Source organism: Opisthocomus hoazin, chromosome 18 (genome assembly GCF_030867145.1).
Source record: "Opisthocomus hoazin isolate bOpiHoa1 chromosome 18, bOpiHoa1.hap1, whole genome shotgun sequence".
Lineage (NCBI taxonomy): Eukaryota > Metazoa > Chordata > Aves > Opisthocomiformes > Opisthocomidae > Opisthocomus > Opisthocomus hoazin.
Window position 1 is genome coordinate 18,058,835 of NC_134431.1, and position 20,058 is coordinate 18,078,892.

General features: G+C 62.8%; 1 protein-coding gene across 3 annotated transcripts; it reads left to right on the forward strand.

Annotated features, from left to right (window-relative positions):
- The first annotated feature begins 1,386 nt into the window (after positions 1 to 1,386).
- Positions 1,387 to 20,052, forward strand: UCKL1 (uridine-cytidine kinase 1 like 1). Of its 3 annotated transcripts, XM_075438816.1 has the most exons (8): positions 7,737 to 8,075; positions 12,793 to 12,986; positions 13,626 to 13,732; positions 13,956 to 14,126; positions 14,340 to 14,411; positions 15,520 to 15,709; positions 16,229 to 16,290; positions 17,608 to 20,052. In XM_075438816.1, the coding sequence occupies exons 1-8, from the start codon at positions 8,008 to 8,010 to the stop codon at positions 17,626 to 17,628; spliced, it is 885 nt and encodes a 294-aa protein (XP_075294931.1). In that variant the 5' UTR covers positions 7,737 to 8,007; the 3' UTR covers positions 17,629 to 20,052. The 3 variants fall into 3 exon arrangements, with proteins under 3 accessions (XP_075294930.1, XP_075294931.1, XP_075294929.1); XM_075438815.1 differs by lacking the exons at positions 7,737 to 8,075; positions 17,608 to 20,052 and adding an exon at positions 1,387 to 1,459 and having other exon boundaries at positions 16,229 to 17,599; XM_075438814.1 differs by lacking the exon at positions 17,608 to 20,052 and having other exon boundaries at positions 16,229 to 17,599.
- Positions 20,053 to 20,058: the final 6 nt, after the last annotated feature.

The following is a 20,058-nucleotide window of genomic DNA, read 5'->3' on the forward strand; positions in this document are numbered from 1 at the left end:
CACCCATACCCCACAGCACCCACCCGTGCCCACATCATCCACCTATATCCCACAGCACCCACCCATACCCCACAGCACCCACCAATGCCCACAGCACCCATCTTCACCCCACAGCACCCACCCATACCCCCCTGCACCCCACCCATACCCAAAAACACCCACCCATACCCAAACCACCCACCCGCACCCCACATCACCCACCCATACCCCACCCACATCACCCACCCATACCCCACAGCACCCAGCCGTGCCCACATCATCCACCTATATCCCACAGCACCCCCCCATACCCCACCCACATCACCCACCCATACCCCACAGCACCCACCCGTGCCCACATCATCCACCTATATCCCACAGCACCCACCCATACCCCACAGCACCCACCAATGCCCACAGCACCCATTTTCACCCCACAGCACCCACCCATACCCAAACCACCCACCTGCACCCCACATCACCCACCCATACCCCACAGCACCCACCCATACCCCCATGCACCCCACCCATACCCAAACCACCCACCCGCACCCCACACCACCCACCCATACCCCACCCACATCACCCACCCATACCCCACAGCACCCACCCGTGCCCACATCATCCATCTATATCCCACAGCACCCACCCATACCCCACAGCACCCACCAATGCCCACAGCACCCACCAATGCCCACAGCACCCATCTTCACCCCCCCTGCACCCCACCCACACCCAAACCACCCACCTGCACCCCACATCACCCACCCATACCCCACAGCACCCACCCATACCCCCATGCACCCCACCCATACCCAAACCACCCACCCGCACCCCACACCACCCACCCGTACCCCACCCACATCACCCACCCATACCCCACAGCACCCACCCGTGCCCACATCATCCATCTATATCCCACAGCACCCACCCATACCCCACAGCACCCACCAATGCCCACAGCACCCATTTTCACCCCACAGCACCCACCCATACCCAAACCACCCACCCGCACCCCACACCACCCACCCATACCCCACCCACATCACCCACCCATACCCCACAGCACCCACCCGTGCCCACATCATCCATCTATATCCCACAGCACCCACCCATACCCCACAGCACCCCACCCATACCCAAAAACACCCACCCACACCCAAACCACCCACCTGCACCCCACATCACCCACCCATACCCCACAGCACCCACCCGCACCCCCCAGCACCCATCTTCACCCCACAGCACCCACCCATACCCAAAAACACCCACCCATACCCAAACCACACACCCGCGACCCCCCCCCCGCCCCCGCCGCACTCCAAATCCCGGGGATCCCCGCGGCGGCCCCGCCCCTTCCCGAGTCCCCGCCCCTTCCCGAGTCCCCGCCCCTTCCCCGCCCGAGTCCCCGCCCCCTCCCCGGCAGCGCCATGGCCGCGGCCCCGCTGGCCGAGGGGGCTCCGGCGGAGCCTCACGACAGGTAAGGACCCGCCGCTTTCCCCGCTCCCACCCGCACCGGGACGGCACCGGCACCGCAACGACCCGGAGCCGCACCGGCGGCTCCGGGTCGTTGCGGTGCCGGTGCCGTCCCGCGATGCCACTTCCGCGAGTGGGGCCTCCCCGCTCCCACCTCCCCCCCGCAAACCCCATCGAGCCGCCCCCCCGCGTCTCTTCCCACCCGGCCTTATCCCTCCTACAGCCAACCCCCCCCCCCAACCCCCTTATTCCCCTTTTATTCCCCTTTTCCGCTTCGTTTTTCCACCTGTGTATCCTCAGCTCGAGGGCTGGGCTGCATCGAGAGGGGCTCAGGGCGAGGGGGGGGTCTGCCTGGGTGGGACCCCCACCTGCATCCAGCTCTGGAGCCCCCAGCGTGGGAAGGAGATGGATGTGTTGGAGCGGGGCTGGAGGAGGCCACGGAGATGATCTGAGGGCTGGAGAACCTCTCCCATGAGGACAGGCTGAGGGAGCTGGGGCTGCTCCAGCTGAGGAAGAGGAGGCTGAGGGGAGACCTTCTCGCTCTCTGCAGCTGCTGGAGAGGAGGGTGCAGATGGGGTTGGGCTCTTCTCCCACATAACTTGTGATAGGACAAGAGGAAATGACCTCAAGTTGCATCAGGGGAGGTTCAGGTTGGAGATCGGGAACAATTTCTGTCCTGGAAGAGCGGTCAGGCGTTGGGCCAGGCTGCCCAGGGCAGGGGGGGAGTCCCCATCACTGGGGGGGTTCAAACACCGCGGGGATGTGGCACTTCAACTTGTTGGAGCAGGTCCAGAGGAGGCCACGGAGATGATCCGAGGGCTGGAGCACCTCTGCTGCGAGGAGAGGCTGAGGGAGCTGGGCTTGTTCAGCCTGGAGAACAGAAGGCTGAGAGGGGACCTTAGAAATGCCCATAAATATCTGCAGGGTGGGGGTCAGGAGGACGTGGCCAGACTCTTTCCAGTGGTGCCCAGCGACAGGACAAGGGGCAACGGGCACAAACTGGAGCAGAGGAAGCTCCAGCTGAACCCGAGGAAGAACTTCTTCCCTCTGAGGGTGCCGGAGCCCTGGCCCAGGCTGCCCAGGGAGGCTGTGGAGTCTCCTTCTCTGGAGATATTCCAGCCCCGCCTGGCCGTGGTGCTGTGCAGCCTGCTGTGGGTGACCCTGCTTGAGCAGGGGGTTGGGCTGGGTGACCCACAGAGGTCCCTGCCAACCCCAACTATGCTGGGACTCTGGGATTCTGTGACTTTTCACAAGGGTGTGTAGGGATAGGACAAGGGGGAACGGCTCTGAACTCAAAGAGGGCAGATTTAGATGAGATATTAGGAAGAAATTCTTCCCCATGAGGTGGTGAGGCCCTGGCCCAGGCTGCCCAGAGAAGCTGTGGCTGCCCCCTCCCTGGCAGTGTCCAAGGCCAGGTTGGATGGAGCTCTGAGCAGCCTGGGCTGGGGGAAGATGTCCCTGCTCATGGCAGGGGGGGTGGAACCAGATGATCTTCAAGGTCCCTTCCAACCCAAACCATGCTGTGATTCGTTTCGCAGCGAACAAACCCCAGCGCCCGTCCGCCACCAAGCTGGCACATGCGTCAGCTGCGGCGAGCACAATGCGCTGCCAAAGTACAGCAAAAACAAACTGAGTACCAAAAAAACCCCACCCTAATTGGGTTTTTTTAGGTTTTTTTATACCCCCCTGCTCAGTTTCCCACAGAATCACAGAATGTTCGGGTTGGCAGGGACCTCTGTGGGTCACCCAGCCCAACCCCCTGCCCAAGCAGGGTCACCCAGAGCAGGCTGCACAGCACCGCGGCCAGGCAGGGCTGGAATATCTCCAGAGAAGGAGACTCCACAGCCTCCCTGGGCAGCCTGGGCCAGGGCTCTGGCACCCTCAGAGGGAAGAAGTTCTTCCTCGGGTTCAGCTGGAGCTTCCTCTGCTTCAGTTTGTGCCCGTTGCCCCTTGTCCTGTCGCTGGGCACCACTGGAAAGAGTCTGGCCCCGTCCTCCTGACCCCCCCCCTGCAGATATTTATGGGCATTTCTAAGGTCCCCTCTCAGCCTTCTCTTCTCCAGGCTGAACAAGCCCAGCTCCCTCAGCCTCTCCTCGTAGGAGAGATGCTCCCGTCCCCTCCTCATCCTCGCAGCCCTCCGCTGGACTCTCTCCAGTAGCTCCTCATCTTTCTTGAACTGGGGAGCCCAGCACTGGACCCAGCACTGCAGATGGGGCCTCCCCAGGGCAGAGCAGAGGGGCAGGAGAACCTCCCTCGCCCTGCTGCCCACACTCCTCCTCATGCACCCCAGGATCCCACTGCCCTTCTGGGCACCCAGGGCACGCTGCTGGCTCATGGTCACCCTGTCGTCCCCCAGCACTCCCAGTCCCTCTCCGCAGAGCTGCTCTCCAGCAGGTCCGCCCCAGCCTGTGCTGGTGCCTGGGGTTGTTCCTCCCCAGGTGCAATCCTGCTCCATGATCCCCGAGCGCGGAGGAGTGCGACCGTTCCCTGACACCAAATATCCGGGATTTGGCTCCGGAGCGCTGCTGATGCGGCAAACGCGGTCGTAGGGGTGCGAGCGAGCATCCCTGGCTCTAGCGTACCGGCACCCGGCGTCCCCGCGGCACCGACCGATGCCGGTGGTTAAATACGGAGCTGCCGGTGACGGCGTCGCCTGCGCCGTTCCTGTGAGTCAGCGGCCGTAGCGGGGAGGCCGAGGATGAGCCGGGGAGGAAGGAGCCGGCGTGAGGAAGGCCAGCCGGGCGGGAGATGAGTAACCGGGGTTGTGGAACCGAGCGTCCTCCACCGCGGAGCGAGCTGCCGGTGGGGCTGAGCGCGCCGTTCCCGCGTCCCCGGGCCATGCGGGCAGTGACGAGGTGATTGGGTTGGAAGAGGGAAATGCTTCTGCGTTTGGCGTCAGGAATCGGAGGCGTTCAGGGCGCCTGTGCGTGTGTGTGCGTGTGCCGAGCTCCGTCCCGCGCCGGGGTGGCTCTGGCCTGGGCGATGGCAGAGCTTGGTGCGAGGCTGGGGAGAAGCAGGCGCGATGTTGGGTGGGTTTGTGGGAGGGGAACGGCACGGGCATGGTACAGCAGGGCTGCCGGGCAGTGTCACGGCATCCTGGAGACGGTGGCAGTGGGGTGGCAAGTGGGTCCCTCCATCCCCTGGGCACGTTCCTCCATCCCTTGGGCACGTTCCTCCATCCCTTGGGTATGTTCCTCCATCCCTTGGGTATGTTCCTCCATGCCTTGGGCACGTTGCTCCATGCCTTGGGCACATTCCTCCATGCCTTGGGCGTGTTCCTCCATCCCATGGATGGGTCCTTCCATCCCATGAGTGGGTCCTTCCATCCCATGGATGGGTTCCTCCATCCCATGGGTAGGTCCTTCCATCCCATGAGTGGGTTCCTCCATGCCTTTGATGGGTCCCTCCATCTCTTCAGCAGATTCCTCCATCTCTTCAGCAGATTCCTCCATCCCATGGGCGGGTTCCTCCATCCCTTGGGCAGATTCCTCCATCCCTTGGGTGCGTTCCTTCATCCCTTGGGTGGCTTATTCCATCCCTTTGGTGGGTTCCTCCATCCCTTGGGTGGGTTGCTCCATCCCTTGAGCGGGTTCCTCCATGCCTTGGATGGGTTCTTCCATCCCTTGGGTAGGTCTCTCCATCCCTTGGGTGGGTCCCTCCATTCCATGGATGGGTCCTTCCATCCCTCAGGCAGATCCCTCCATCCCTTGGGCAGATCCCACCATCCCTTGCGTGGGTTCCTCCATCCCATGGATGGGATGCTTGGGGCTTCCTGGAGCCTGTCCTTGGGTACTCCCTGCATGAGCCTCGTCCTCCGGCCTGCCTTGCTCGCCGGGTGGTGGCACCCAGCCCCGCCTCACCCTGCTCGCTGGACGGGGGGTTCTGGTGCAGGTCCCCGGGGCTGTGCACCAGGCTGTTGCAGTGCCACCACTTTGGTGGAAGTCAAAGATGCTGTAGGACACAAAAAGCCTGGATCCGGTGACGACATTGGGGTCACAGCCACCAAACCAGGAAAAGCCAGCGGCACTTCGGCCTCCGTCCTCCGATCCCGAGGGAAACGCGCCGAGCAGCTTCCCATCGCTGGAGGGACGAGGGGAGCCCGGCCTCCGCCGCGGCTGCCGATTCTGCTGAGTTTTAAGTCCAGCTCCTGGAGACGGCGATTACAGAGGAGGGAATCGCGCTTAAAAAATCATCTAGAAGGAAAAAAACCCAAAACTCCGGAGTTTGGGGCTGGGCAAGAGCTCGGAAACCGGGAATGGGAGTAGGGAAGCGGCGGGGATTTGCAGAGCGGCGTGTGCCGGGAGGAAGGCTCGGTCGCTGCCGGGCTCGGAGCCGGTGTGGGCGATCCCCGTCTCACCCGGGAGCCCGGCTGGGTGTCGGCGCTGCTCCCGTCGCTCCATGTCGGGATTGCTCCCATCGCTCCCGTGTCAGCGCTGCTCCCGTCGCTCCGTGTCGGGGCTGCTCCCATCGGGGCTGCTCCCATCGCTCCATGTCGGGGCTGCCCGTGTCGGGACTGCCCGTGTCGGGGCTGCTCCCGTCGCTCCGTGTCAGGATTGCTCCCGTCGCTCCGTGTCGGGGCTGCTCCCGTCGCTCCGTGTTGGGATTGCTCCCGTCACTCCATGTTTGGGGCTGCTCCCGTCGCTCCGTGTCAGGGCTGCCCGTGACGGGGCTGCTCCCGTCGCTCCATGTCAGGGCTGCTCCTGTCGCTCCGTGTCGGGATTGCTCCCATTGCTCCATGTTGGGGCTGCTCCCATCGCTCTGTGTCGGGGTTACTCCCGTCGCTCCATGTTGGGATTGCTCCCGTTGCTCCGTGTCAGGGCTGCCCGTGTTGGGGTTACTCCCGTCGCTCCATGTTTGGGGCTGCTCCCGTCGCTCCGTGTCGGGATTGCTCCCGTTGCTCCATGTCGGGATTGCTCCCGTCGCTCCGTGTTGGGGCTGCCCATGTCGGGGCTGCTCCCGTCGCTCCGTGTTGGGGCTGCTCCCATCGCTCGGACCCGTTGGACAAAGGCAGGAAAAGCGGCCCCGGGGCGGCGCGGTGAGGAACAGCGTCGCCTTGGCCGGGGCCATGGCGCGTCGCCGCCGAATTCCGCGTCCCTTTTTCGCTGCTTTGATGAGAAATAATAGAAATCGCTGCGGAAGGGAATTTTATTTTTAAACTTCTGAAAGTGCTTTTACGGAGAGCGGGGAGTCCGTGCTGAGATCGCAGGGTGGAAGAGGCTCCGCGGCTCGTCCCGGGGACCGGGGGCTTTCCCCCCGCGCCGTGGTCGCTGGGACATGTTTTGGGGTGCCGCTCTCCCCTGCTGGGCTGGGGCAGGAGGGGACCGGTGCTTCGTGGTGTCCCCCACCTCTGGAATGGCCCCGGCACTGCAGGGAGGAGGAGGAAGGGGAGCCTTCTCCCCGGACCCATCTCCAGATGTTCAACCCTGCTCGCTGCAGATGTGGGGAGCATCCTCGCCATGCCCCCGCCGAGCTCTCGTCGACCGCGGGGCCTCGCCGTGTCCCTGCCCGCGTGGCGTTTTGGTGGCACCTCCGCCACCTCCTCGCTCTCTCCGCAGCCCGGTGCTGCGCAGTCCCAGTGCTCCGGGCGCTGGCCGGGACCCCTCTGCCGCGGTGCCCGCGCTGGGCGTCCTGCCCGGCAGCTGCTGCCCCGCGTCCCGGGGGGCTGCCCGGGCTCCCCGCCCCGCTGCCGGGAGAGGGGCCGGGGGGGCTGGCGGAGGGGTCACCGGCCGAGCAGCCGGTGGGACGTTATTCTTAGCCGCCCGCAGCCCCGGAGGGTTGAGTTTCAGCCACTTGTTTGTTCCAGGGCCGTGGGGACGGCGAGGGGCAGCTCGTCCCCGGGGAGCTGAGCACCACGGGGGGGCTCGCAGCCGGACCCCCACCCACCGGGAGCTACGGGAGAGCGGTGAGGGCAGCCACGGCACGGCCGGCAGCACCCCGGCCCCGAGCCGCAGCCAGCTCCATCGGCTGGAAGTGGGGTGCTGGCTGCGTACCCCCTCCATCCCTGCCCCGGGGGCCATCCCCTTGTGTCCCCCCGCAGCCCCCTCCCCGTCGGTACCGGTGCCGGTGCCCACGCACTTACCGGGCAGGCGGCAGAGCTGCCAGAGAGCCCCCAGTCCCGGGGAGAGGAGGCACGGAGGGGCCCCGGTGTTTATTGCCTGTGGAGGGGGCGGTGAGGGGAGGTGTCACCACCCCCGCCGACCCCCCCGCTGTTTCTTTAATCAAGCCAGTGCTATTAATATCAGGTAATGAACGTAATCTCGGGGTTAAGCTGTCCTCCTCGGCGTGCTGACCGCTCCGCAGCTCCCCGGCAGCGCGCTCCTCTCCTGCCTCCATCTTCCTGTCCCAAGCCCCCCGGATCTGCTGGGGGGGTCCACGTCACCCCGGGGACCCCAGGGACCCCTCAGACCCGGTGCTGGGGGGACGCTTCGTGCATGGCAGTTGGCCCGGAGAGCCCCGCTGGCGTGCCCACCCTCTCCCCGCGGTAGAGCCGAAGGGACGGGGGCTGAGCACCCTCCGCCCCGGCGTCGGCACCCACTCCCCGGCGCGCTGGAGATGAGCGGTGCCCCGGCCTTCGCCAGCGTCCGCATTTCGGGCTGCTGGGCGCTGGGACCCGACGGCGGGTGAGTTACCCCTGGGCTTCTCTTTCGGGTGGGTTTTTTTTTTTTAACTCTTTTTCACCCGCTTTCGGGTGCCCGTTTGCGGCAGCGAAGCCTCGCTGGCCCCGGTGCCCGGCGGAGGGCTGCGACAGCGCTGCGGGAGGGATCAGCTTCCCGCGGGGTGAAGCCAGCCCGGGGCCGTGCGGGGGCTCGGCCGTGGCTTTGGGGGGCTCGGTCGGCGTGGTGTTTACGGGGTGCAGGGCTGAGGACGAGCGCTCCTGTTTGCTTGCCGGTTCGGGGTTGGGGGCCTGGCCATTTTTCCTTGCTGGACGTGGGGGCTGCTGGGGGCTGCTGCCTTTCCCCTCCCGGCCCGGCACGGATCCGGGACAGGCGGGGGTCTTGGGGGGCAGCGGGATGCAGGGAGCAGTGGTGGGGAAGGGAGAGGGGTGCCCCCTGCACCCCAGTGAAGCCGTGCTTGGGGTACATGGGAGCAAAACACTCCCTTGATTTGTGCCAGGGGCTGGAGAGCCTTTTCGGGGAGCGGACCCCACCGCCGGGCATCTCGGCGGGGTGGTCGGGCTCCCTCCCGTCAAAGGGGCACGGGCAGAGCCCAGCGAGGACGCACCGGCTGCCGGGGAGGCAAAGCCCTGGGTGCCCAGAAAGCCAATGGGATCCTGGGGTGCATGAGGAGGAGTGTGGGCAGCAGGGCGAGGGAGGTTCTCCTCCCCCTCTGCTCTGCCCTGGGGAGGCCCCATCTGCAGTGCTGTGTCCAGTGCTGGGCTCCCCAGTTCAAGAAAGATGAGGAGCTACTGGAGAGAGTCCAGCGGAGGGCTACGAGGATGATGAGGGGACTGGAGCATCTCTCCTAGGAGGAGAGGCTGAGGGAGCTGGGCTTGTTCAGCCTGGAGAAGAGAAGGCTGCGAGGGGACCTTAGAAATGCCTCTAAATATCTGCAGGGTGGGGGTCAGGAGGACGGGGCCAGACTCTTTCCAGTGGTGCCCAGCGACAGGACAAGGGGCAACGGGCACAAACTGAAGCAGAGGAAGCTCCAGCTGAACCCGAGGAAGAACTTCTTCCCTCTGAGGGTGACGGAGCCCTGGCCCAGGCTGCCCAGGGAGGCTGTGGAGTCTCCTTCTCTGGAGATATTCCAGCCCCGCCTGGCCGTGGTGCTGTGCCCCCTGCTCTGGGTGACCCTGCTTGGGCAGGGGGTTGGGCTGGGTGACCCCAGAGGTCCCTTCCAACCCCTGCCATTCTGTGGTTCTGTAAAGCGTCCCCAGGCGCTGGGGACAGTCCTGGGAGAGCTGCTGGCAGCCGGGTCCTCCAGGAGGGCTTTGCGGGAGCGGGGTTCCCAAGCCATGGGCAATGTTTCCCTCCGTGTTTGCTGTGTTGTGGCGTCGAGTGGCTGAAGCCGAAGGGGTGCACTCGGCTGGGGACGGCTGGGGGGGTCTGCGTGGGGCGAGGACCGTCCTTGGGTCAGAGCGACGGCATCGGCTCCAGCTGCGAAGGGAGAGTCCCGTCCCGGCGGGTGCTCTGCCGTGCGGGCAGGGGCATTGCGCGGGCTTTGCCGCTGCCGCGGGGAATTCTTAAAAAGCGATGGGGAAGAAAGGGCCAAGGAGAAGGTGCGAGGTGGCTGGGGTCAGCCGTCCCTGCGGAGGGGAGGAGAGAGCCTTCCTGGCAGAGGCAGCCGTGGAAAACATCCACAAAGCTTGAAGTGTAACCCTAGGAGAAAACGCGTGACCTTTGCGGAGCTCCGTGAGAGTCCCAGAGCCCTCCCCACGGCCGTGCCCCTCGGAGATAAATCACGGGAAACTTGGATTTAAGACATGGAATAGATGCGGGCGGTATAGAGAGCTATAGATACAGAATTCCGATGAAAGTCCAGGAGTATTTGGATGAGAAGAGGCCGAGCGGGCCAGCTCTTGGATCAGGATTGAAGCGCTGCATCCAAGAGCAGCCCCAGGCGGGCGAGGGGAGGCCGGCTCTGCTCCTCGCTGAGGGCCATCCCTGCCCCATCCCATCCCCACACGTGTCCCCGCATCTCGCGGCGATGTCCCAGCACGGAGCTGCCCGCTGGGTCCCCAGGTGCCTCAGGGAGCGGAGGGTGGGAAAGCGGGATGTCAGCTGCGGCCACAGCCCGTAATTCCGGGCATGGCGGTCGGGATCCAAACCTCTCCCTCCCCGCCGGGAGCTGGGATGTGTCAGTACTAATCAAAGATGCCGGTCACAGACCTTGCAGAGGTCCCAAAAACCAGAGGTCTGCCCAACTCAGAGTCGCTCTGGGGGTCATGGCCTCAGTAATTCCAGGCGCAGCGGTCGGGATCCAAACCTCTCCCTCCCCGCCGGGAGCTGGGATGTGTCGGTACTAATCAAAGATGCCGGTTGCAGAGGTCAGCTTCTCGCTCAGGCCCCGTTCCAGCTCCCAAAAACCAGAGTTTTGCCCAACTCGGAGTCGCTCTGGGGGTCGTGGCCTCGGTCAGCGTGGCAGCCTGCGCATCGCGGGCTGGGGTTGGCACAGGATGCTCGGTTCCACCCAGGAGCAGAGCATCCCGAAACGCTCGCCTGTCGCGTGGAGACCGGCGCGCGTCCCCGGAGGAAAACCGTCCGAGCAGCTCCCGAGTAACCGCAGTCCCGGGAGAGCGGCTGCGATGCAGATGAAAGGAGCCGTTTTGTTTTCTGGTAAACAACCGTGTTTTTGTCATCTCTGCTTTTATCGAGCCAAAAATGACTTCGTTCGTGCGCTGGCGGCTGATGTCAGCCCCGCGCCGGGAGCAGCGCGCGGTGGCGGATTGCTGCTGCGGCGTCACTGGGGGGAGAGGAGACCGAAATGCCCCGTCTGGGTTTGCTTCTCCCGCCTCGCTGGTGGAAGGAGCCGTCTTTGCTCGGCAAGATGGCCCAGAAGGCTTTGCTGGCGGGTCTCACCGCTGACGCTGCTTTTAGAAGCGATTCTGGGGGTGTTTACGGCTCCTGGGTGAGCCGGAGGCTGGCGGTGCTTGGTGCTGGCCGTGTGTGCCGAGGGGCTCGTGCAGGGGTCGGGGTGTCGGTGGCCTCAGGCTCTCATGGGGGGACTCTTGTGGGGTCGGTGTCAGTGCGGGGTCTCCCAGCGCAGGGGTGGGAGCTGCGGGCTGCCTTTTGCTAGGAGGGGTTCACAAAGCCGGGCAAATCCCTGCCTCCTCGCCCGCTCCGCAGGGATGTGCCGGTGCGGGGGGTGGGGGGGGCGTGCGGGGGATCCCGCCGTGCTCGGGGGGTTTGCTGGGTGGCTTTAGGTGCGGATGGCCAGGCTCAAATTTGTATCTTTGTCTAAAATTGCTCTAAAAAGGGCTGCGAGGGGGGAGGGAGTTAATCTTTATACCAAAACAGCTTAAAATCAAACCCAAAATCTGAAAAGCCCTGCAGTTTAAGCCCCTTCAAGAGCGAAAAATAACAGAGAGGCAGCAAAGCCCCACTGGCTCGGCTGGGCTGGACCGAAGGGTGCTGGGTTCGGCGCATTCGGTGCCCCGGGGCTCTCTGACCTTGCAGTGGTTTCGTTTCCAGCCCCGTCCTGGCCAGGGAGAGGAGCAGGGAGAGCCTTTTGCACTTTCTCCCTCCCGAGGCGGCGAAACAGCGAGCGGGGAGGAGCGGGAGCTGGTATAAATAATCCTCGCCATCACCGCGCTGGCCGGGCGGCACGGCTGCGGCTTATCTCCTGGCCAGAGGCCACTTATCGCCTCCCGGCCGCTGCTCTCCCGCTGCCAAGCTTGGAAGGGCTCCAGAGGGTGGTTTGTCCCTCTCCCTGCCCAGGGCTGCAGCGGGAGGGGAGATAAGAGAGAGATGCTTGGCAGCTCCAGGTCTCCCGCCGCGCTCGGGGCTCGCTCGTCCCGCACGGCCGAGCGGGTGCGAACGGCTTGGCAGCCCGGCTGCCCGGCTCCGGCCAGCTCGCCCAGGGGTTTCAGGCTTAAAGGGTGGGAGAGCTGGAGGTTTGGGTGGGAGCGGGGAGAGAAAAGGGACTGTGTACGAGGGGGACGAGGGTGCTTCAGCTATAGTCCATGTGTTTGGCTCCTATCCCCCAGAAAGGTCCCTCAGCACATGGGGACAGGTTATTGCCCTCTGTAGTATCACAGAATCACAGAATGGTAGGGGTTGGCAGGGCCCTCTGTGGGTCCCCCAGCCCAACCCCCTGCCCAAGCAGGGTCACCCAGAGCAGGCTGCACAGCACCGCGGCCAGGCGGGTCTTGAATATCTCCAGAGAAGGAGACTCCACAGCCTCCCTGGGCAGCCTGGGCCAGGGCTCCGTCACCCTCAGAGGGAAGAAGTTCCTCCTCATGTTCAGACGGAACTTCCTGTGCCTCAGTTTGTGCCCATTGCCCCTTGTCCTGTCACTGGGCACCACTGAAAAGAGTTTGTCCCCATCCTCCTGACACCCACCCTTCAGATATTCAGCACTTTCTGAGAGCTCGCCGGAGCGTTTATTTAGCGTAGACGTTCCCCAGGCAGTGAGGCTGGAGGAAGCGGTGCCTGTGCTGCTCCTTTTCCAGGTTAAGATGTGGTCCTGTGTGAGAAGTCCTTGGCGTTGGCCGTGGCCTGGGGTCGCAGAGGTGTGGGTGCTGGTGGTGCTGCAGCAGGGCCGTGGTTGCCTCTCCTCGTTCTCCGTTGTGTCCCTCACCCGTACAGCACGGGATCGCCCGGAGACCCCGCTCCCACACGCAGGGAGCGCGGACCCTGCCCCACCTCTGGTAACCGAGCTCCTTCCTCTCCCCATCCCCAGCAACAGCAGTGCCGAATCCTTAGACCGGCTGTACCCTGCGGTGGGCTCCACCAAGCCACCCCGAAAGCGGACCACCAGCCAGTGCAAGTCTGAGCCCCCCCTGCTGCGGACCAGCAAGAGGACCATCTACACGGCCGGCCGGCCGCCGTGGTACAACGAGCATGGGACGCAGTCCAAAGAGGCCTTCGTGATAGGTGGGCAGCGGCAGCACGTGTCCGGGCTCTGTCCCACCTCTGAGCTTCAGCCGGCGTGGGGCAGCATGGGCAGCATCGGCGCTGCCTGCCCGGAGGGTCTCCAGCAGATCTTCGGGGGGATTTCTGCCTCACAGACTCCTTGGAAACTGGGGGTGGGCTCCAGACTCCAGGCTGTGAGTTGCTCAGCCCGGACAGGAGCAGGGGGAGACCCCAGGGTCAGCCCAGCATTGACTGGGTGAGCCGCAGGCCTGGGCAGAAGCTGAGAGCTTGCAGGTGGGGGTGATGGATTGCAGCAGGCACTGGGCAGACCACGGTGTTTGCTTGTTGTTCCCTCAACTCTTGTTGCCTGGGTTGTCACGAGTTCCCAGGGATTTAGTCTAGGCTGGTTCTCATGCCAGCTCTCCCCTTGTTACACAACCATCCGATGAAGGGTTTCCCAGCTTTTGCTGTGCACGTTGCTGGCAGTCGTAGTGCATGCCATCAGACGTTTTCAGGGATCGTCCCGCTCGCGTAGTGCCTACCGATCTCTCTCTTTGGAGGTTCCTCCAACGTAGTGGAACAGAGAAGGACCTAAGCCCTAGCTTGTGGTTGGAAAGGCAGCTTGTGGGGTTGGTGGCTTCATCCCCTTTTCCCTGGCAGGCCTGGGAGGAGGCAGCGCCTCTGGGAAGACCACGGTGGCCACCATGATCATTGAGGCTCTTGATGTCCCTTGGGTGGTTCTGCTGTCCATGGACTCCTTCTACAAGGTGAGGCTGCGCGTCCTCCTGGCCAGGCTCCTTGGGCTGCCGTGGCCCTGGGTGTAACCCCTTGATGGGGAAGCGCAATGCTGACCAAGTGACAACCTCACGGTTTCCCCTGACCCCTTCAGACGGTTCTCGGGGCAGGAGGAGAGGTCACCGGGCACGGCGGTGGGGAGGGAAGGCTGCCGGTGGGGACGGCCACCTGCACTAAGCCCTTCTCTGTGGGCAGGTTTTGACCAAGCAGCAGCAGGAGCAGGCAGCCAGCAATGACTTCAACTTTGACCACCCCGATGCCTTCGACTTTGACCTCATCATCGCCACCCTGAAGAAGCTGAAGCAAGGCAAGAGCGTGAAGATCCCCATCTACGACTTCACCACCCACAGCCGGAAGAAGGAATGGGTACGGGACACTGCGGGGTGGGACAAGGCGGGGGGACTGCCAAGGCGGGAGAGGAGGGGCTGTATGGACCCCTCCGTCCCCCACCTTTTGCAGCCGCCCTCTGCTCCGTGGCTGGCTCCGGGTGCGGATTTCAGCTGAGCGGTGCTGTCACCCGGGGTGGGGCATCCCCCAGCGCACGCTCCCTGTCCAACCGCGTCCCTTCTCGCTCCGCAGAAAACCCTGTACGGCGCCAACGTGATCATCTTCGAAGGCATCATGGCGTTTGCGGACAAGGAGCTCCTGAAGGTGAGGAAGGGTTCCAAAGAGGTTCTGGGGAAGCCTGACAAGCGCAAGTGCTGCGGCCCCCTCCTCTGCAGCGTTCTGTCGCAGCACAAGGCGAGTCACGGGTGTCCTGGGGCTCCTGTGTGCCGCCGGATGGGTCCCCGTCCTCAGGGACATCAGCGTCACCCCTACAGCCAGCCCTCCACCCCGCAGCCAGCTGGTGGGACGTGGTGGGAGCATGCTTTCTTCTCGGGGTCCACAGCAGGGAGGTGAGGTCCCTTCCAGGTCACGCTGGCTGCGGTGGCACTTTGCTGTGCAGGAGAAAGAGGCCTCGACCCTCGCAGGGGAAGAGCCCATGGCAGAGGGCAAGCGTTTCGGCAGAGACCTTGGTCTCAGCCATTCGTTCCCAGGAGCTGGAAGCCGAGTGGTGACCTGGTCCCTGGCAGTGGTGGCGTGTAAATCTGACTGGAAACAGCCCACCTTCACGCTGCATGGCGGGGCTGGCACAGCCAGGGGCAAACGCTGTGGTACTTGGGCTGCGCAAAGCCTGGTGCTCCTAGGGTGACCTCACCCGGTGCTTCAGGCTTTCCTGGGAGTTCTGTGAGAAACGCTGTAGGAGAGAGCGAGCCACGCACAAACTTAGCCAAGCTCAGTCTGGGAAGCTTCCCTCCCTGCCAAGCGAGCGTTCGGGCTGCACTTTGCTGGAGTGACGATGACCTCCAGTGGACAGCTGGGTGAATCCTCGGGTGGTCCCTCCGAGCACCCCTGCTCTGTCTCTCGCGATTGAGGGCAGCGTCACGACCTGCTGTGCCTGGCGGAGAAGCCTCTTGGTTTGTGTCACGGGCATTAACTCCTCGTGTCTCCTCCTCGCTCTTCAGTAACATCCAGCCAAAGTGTTGGGGCTGCTCGGAGGCAGGGTTTGGAGCAGGATGGTCTTGTGGCATGAGAGTAAGGGGCAGGCGACAGCAAGGGACTCGCTGCAGCATCTGCACTGCCAGCCAGGTTCAAGTTCAGGGGCTTCAAAGCTTCCTCCAGGCCGAAGCTCTGAAACTGGTGCTGTGGCTGGTGGAGAAGGTCGGTTTGAGATACGCGCTTGACCTGGTGGGGTTCGTTGCCTCCCCTCTCGTTCCAGCTCCTTGATCTGAAGATATTTGTGGACACGGACTCGGACATCCGCTTGGTGCGTCGCCTGCGCAGGGACATCAGCGAGCGTGGCCGTGACATCGAGGGTGTCATCAAGCAGTACAATAAGTTCGTCAAGCCCGCCTTCGACCAGTACATCCAGCCCACCATGCGGCTGGCCGACATCGTCGTGCCCCGAGGTACCTGCCCAGGGCCACCCCGAGGCTCAGTCCTGAGTGGGACCTGCGAGACCCCGTCCCTCTGCCCATCCCACCACGCTCCGGCTGGCGAGGACGGCGGCGTGGCTGTCCCACGCCGAAGCGAAGGTCCCTCCCGTTGAGCGTCCCCAAGCAGTGGCCGAAAACAGGTTCCTAGGGGCAAGTCTGCGCTTTCCCCTTGGCCAAATCACAGAATCACACAGAATCACAGAATGGTAGGGGTTGGAAGGGACCTCTGGAGATCATTGAGTCCAACCCCCCTCCTACCTTAGCGATTTAAAAGCCAGAGGTGACTTCTAGATATTCAATAATAGATTACTAAGTAGGAATTTAATAATAGCAGGGACGTCTCCTGCTGGGTGATGCTTTGCTGGGGAAAGGGTGTTTGGGGTACAGTGTATTTTTGAACACAGCAGCCAGCTTGAGGAAGAGACGTGTTCCAGGCGCTCCTAGCGTGGTGGACCTGACCAGGCTGTCTCTCTTGCTTTTTGCTCACTCCAGGGAGCGGAAACACGGTGGCTATCGACCTGATCGTTCAGCACGTCCACAGCCAGCTGGAAGAGGTAAGAGCTGCCCGCTCCCCCGGGGCTGATGCCGGGGTCAGCCGTGCCTGTGCAGCCGTGGCGTTGCGGGAAGCAGTGCTGTGGGTGCCGAGGTGGGAACAGCCTGGCTTCCAGGCGTGGGAGCCGCGGGGCTGTGCCCACCAGCTCCTCCCAGCCCTGCTCCCTCCGTTTATCCCCATGCTCTGGTTAGCGCGAGGCTCCTCTGCGAGCTCCCTTCCCTCCCTGGGAGAGCAAATCATCTGGGGACAAACCCGATCTGGGGATCGGGGCGATGTGCCCTCCCTGCCCGCAGCCCTGCCAGGGCCAGCATTGCCCCAGACCCTGCAACACCTCAGCTCTCCGGCTTCTCCTCTCCACCCCCCTCCAGCCGCTGCTGCGCAGTGTTTCAGGAGCCCACTTTTCCACTTCTGCGTTGGGTGCAGCCCATGGGTTTCCAAAACCAAAGTCCCGTCATGTTTTGACACCCAGTCTGAACCCCGATCCAGGCAAATGCTCCACCACTTCCCCGTCACCGGGTCTAACGAGTCGTCTTCTGTGTGTCCTGGGCCAGTCCCGACGAGCGGTGCGAGCCGGGGACCCTTCCATCAAAGGGCGCAGTTGGGTGTTGCTCTTCCCTGAGCAGCACAGCCCCCTCCAGCCCCACGTTTGTAGCTTCGGTGTTGAAGTCGTGGAGATGCTCAGAGCGGGGTCCTGGGAGGCAGGGGGAGCGTGACCTGGAGAGGGAGGCCCATAGAAGTCAAGGGCTGGATTCCCGCAGGCCTTGTTGAGCTGCCAGGAGCCCTGGATGCGAGCTGGCACTCTGGGGAGCGAGCGCTCTGATGCGAAGGCGGGGTGGGAAGTTCCCCCTCCCGGAGCACCCCGCTCTCCGCAGGGCTGCGGGCGGCAGTCGGGGCCTTCCGACCGCCCGGCTTCACAGCACCAAGCTCTGCCAGGTCGGGGAGTTGGTGCCGAAACCCTCGCTCGCAGGAACGAGGACCAGAGCCCTGGCGTCATCGTTGTCCTCAAGGGCAACGTGGCTGAGGGCACAGGCTGGGAGCGGGGGAATGGCTGTTTCTCTCTGGGTCCTGGCCAGGAAAGCTCGTGGCTGGATGCTGCGGCGATCGAACATGGCAGCTCCTCCCCAGGGCGCGCTGCCAGCCAGGCGAGGGGTTGGCTTGGGGGGGAGCTTTCGTTTACCTGGGGAGGGGAAGAAGGGGAAAAGGCTACATGTGAATGCAGGAAAATATTCCTATTTTTCCTTTTCTTATGTCTTGAAACGACCCTGGTGTTGACAATGCTTAATACCGGTTGCATTGTGTCTTTGTGTTGCTGCCGCAGCGTGAACTCAGTGTCAGGTAAGAGCCCCTAACTCTGTCCTGTCTGTGCAGCCCGAGGCATTTCCAATGCCAGGCACTGCTTGGCCTAACCCTGACCTGCAGCCGAGGCCGACAGCGCGTGTCCGCACGGCCTCGTCACGCTCCCAGCTGGCAAAAGGCCACCTTGTCCTTGGCTTGGGGACCAGCAGGGACAGGGCTGTTCCCCAGGGATGTGCTTGTCCAGCTTGAGCGCAGACCCCTGAAGCTGGGGCAGGGGCAGGTTTGGTAGCTGGGGACCCCCGGTCTCTGCAAGAGGGGAGGCTTTGCGTCCTGGGATTCTCTTTTAATCCCCACCATCCTCTAAGACGAACAGAGCTGCTCTCCATCCCTGATGATTAAACATCATTAAACATCAATTATTAAATTAACCGGCTGAAGGGTGGTGGGAGCCCTGGCTCCCTCGCCGCTGCGGGGGCTCGCAGCCCGGCGGCACCCGGGAGCAGCGCGGCAGCTCCGGCGCGGCGAGACGCGCCGCATCCCTGCGGCATCCAAGGACTGCGCGGCCTGGGGACCGAGGAAATACTGGTGCCCCAGTCCAGCAGTCCACGAATTTCTCGGTGTCTGCAGGTGGGTGCTGTACAGTGTACATCCGTTTGCTTCACCTCTTCACGTGTGGGTCCAGACGGGGCTTCAGCCTTCTTGCTTCCATCAAGCAGGCAGCGAAGTTTCCAAGTGTTTTTGTAGGAAGCAGAGGGGAAGCGTTACTGCAGATGGGTTTCCATTTAGATCTCCGTCATTGCACGGAGACACAACTCAAATAACCCTAAAATTTACGTTTGGCATACAAAGAAGCTTTTAAAATACCTAAGATGAAGAGGAAGAAGACTCTGCTTTACTTGTTTCTGCTTAAGCCATTCATTTCCTAGACGAGGCAGCTGGGTGGTTTGTTTTATTTCTGTTTGCTGGTTTGACAGCACAGGGTGTGCCATTTCCATGCAGACAGCGTCAGCGTCCCTGCGTGCCTGGAGGTCCCGCTGGGAGGGTGCTCCTTAGCGTGGAGAGAAGGCTTTAAAAAATGGCAGGAATAGCGTTACAGAGTCGACTGGTGTGTGTGTGTAGAGGTGTGTATGCCCATACGTCTGCGTGTGTATGCACACACACAAGATTTCCTGTCTCCAGGGATTCTCCTCTTTAATCAGTGGCACTCAGTACCGGTGATCATTTTGTGCACCTTAAAAATCAAGTATTTAATCACATGTCAAGAAAGTAGCAAGTTGGGGAAGGTAGCTCTGACCTCCAGAAACAGCTCTGGGATAGTCACAGCCACAGACGTTTTTGGTTCTGTTTAAGGCTTGGGGATTCCACTTATGCCTTTGCCAGAAAGTCTGGGAAAAATTTCCAAAAAAAAAAAAAAATCCATTTACACTCCTGAAGTCACAGGACTTTTACTGCTGCTGCGGGTTCCCATCAGCTCCTTCGTGGCTCCGCACTGGCGAGAGGAGCGAGGTGGATGGAGAGAAGCGTGTCAAGTGAGATGTGCTTGGCAAATCTGGGGCTTTTCATCCGAAACAATTCCCCATCCGCCCGTCTTGAATGGCTTCATCTAAATGTCACGGCTGTTCTGATGCCGCTGCCTTTTGGCGGCCGCGGGGACGCGGCGAGGCCTCTTTTATTCTACCCAGGTAGAATAAAACCTGGGTGCTTAGATCTGGCTGCAGTCTGAGGCGCTGCACCGGTCCTCGTGCTCCGGGCTGGCCCCGGGCTGCGTCTCCTGACGCAGAGGGTGGCCGGGAGGGGCAGGCGGTGCCTCCCCCCGACCCACAGCTGGTCAAAGGGGTGAATTCAGAGGAGCTGAAGGAAGGCCGTGCCATTCCCTGGACCTGCAAGCCTTGTTTTCCTCCTGTAGCTGCTGGCTGCTGAGGAGCATCATTGCCTTCCTCCGTATTCCCTCGGGGCGCAGGTCAGACCTTAGCGTCCTTGCAGCTGGGGGGTTTCTTGCCCAGCTTCCCACACGTTTCCCGTGGACGTGCTGGAGATGTGGGTGTGTACAGGCACTCCCTTGCCGTCCGTGCCCAGGTGAGTGTTTCTGCTCAGGCCCAGCAGCAGGAGCCGGACCGGCGAGCCCGAGCCCACCGAGCCCCAGTGCTCTCGGCCGAGCCTGGTTTCCATCCCTTCTGCCGCGCTGTTTCGGCACCCGGCCCAACTCTGGGAGCCAGTGCTCTTTTCAGCTGGTTCCCCTCGCCGATCAATATTCCCCACCCCCAAGGTCTCGATCAGCTTGGCATGCCCTTTGCCAATTGTGTCTTTAAATACCAACCCGTGGCGCGGTTTAATAGCCCTTGTTGGAAATGTCAGCCATGAAAGCCAGCTGCTGTACGTGTTTGAAATGCCTTGACTGCATTAGCTCCTTTGTAGCTGGATGTCTCCTGTCTGCTTCCTGCTTGATAGCATGCCCAACAAAGAGCTGAGGATG

What these genes read in the sequence shown, in the direction of transcription:
- UCKL1 (XM_075438814.1), top strand. Translation starts at nt 8,008, where the DNA reads ATGAGCGGTGCCCCGGCCTTCGCCAGCGTCCGCATTTCGGGCTGCTGG. An exon ending in GCGCTGGGACCCGACGGCGG is followed by an intron (nt 8,076 to 12,792) that starts GTGAGTTACCCC and finishes CCCCATCCCCAG; the next exon opens with CAACAGCAGTGCCGAATCCT. An exon ending in ACAGCCGGAAGAAGGAATGG is followed by an intron (nt 14,127 to 14,339) that starts GTACGGGACACT and finishes CTCGCTCCGCAG; the next exon opens with AAAACCCTGTACGGCGCCAA.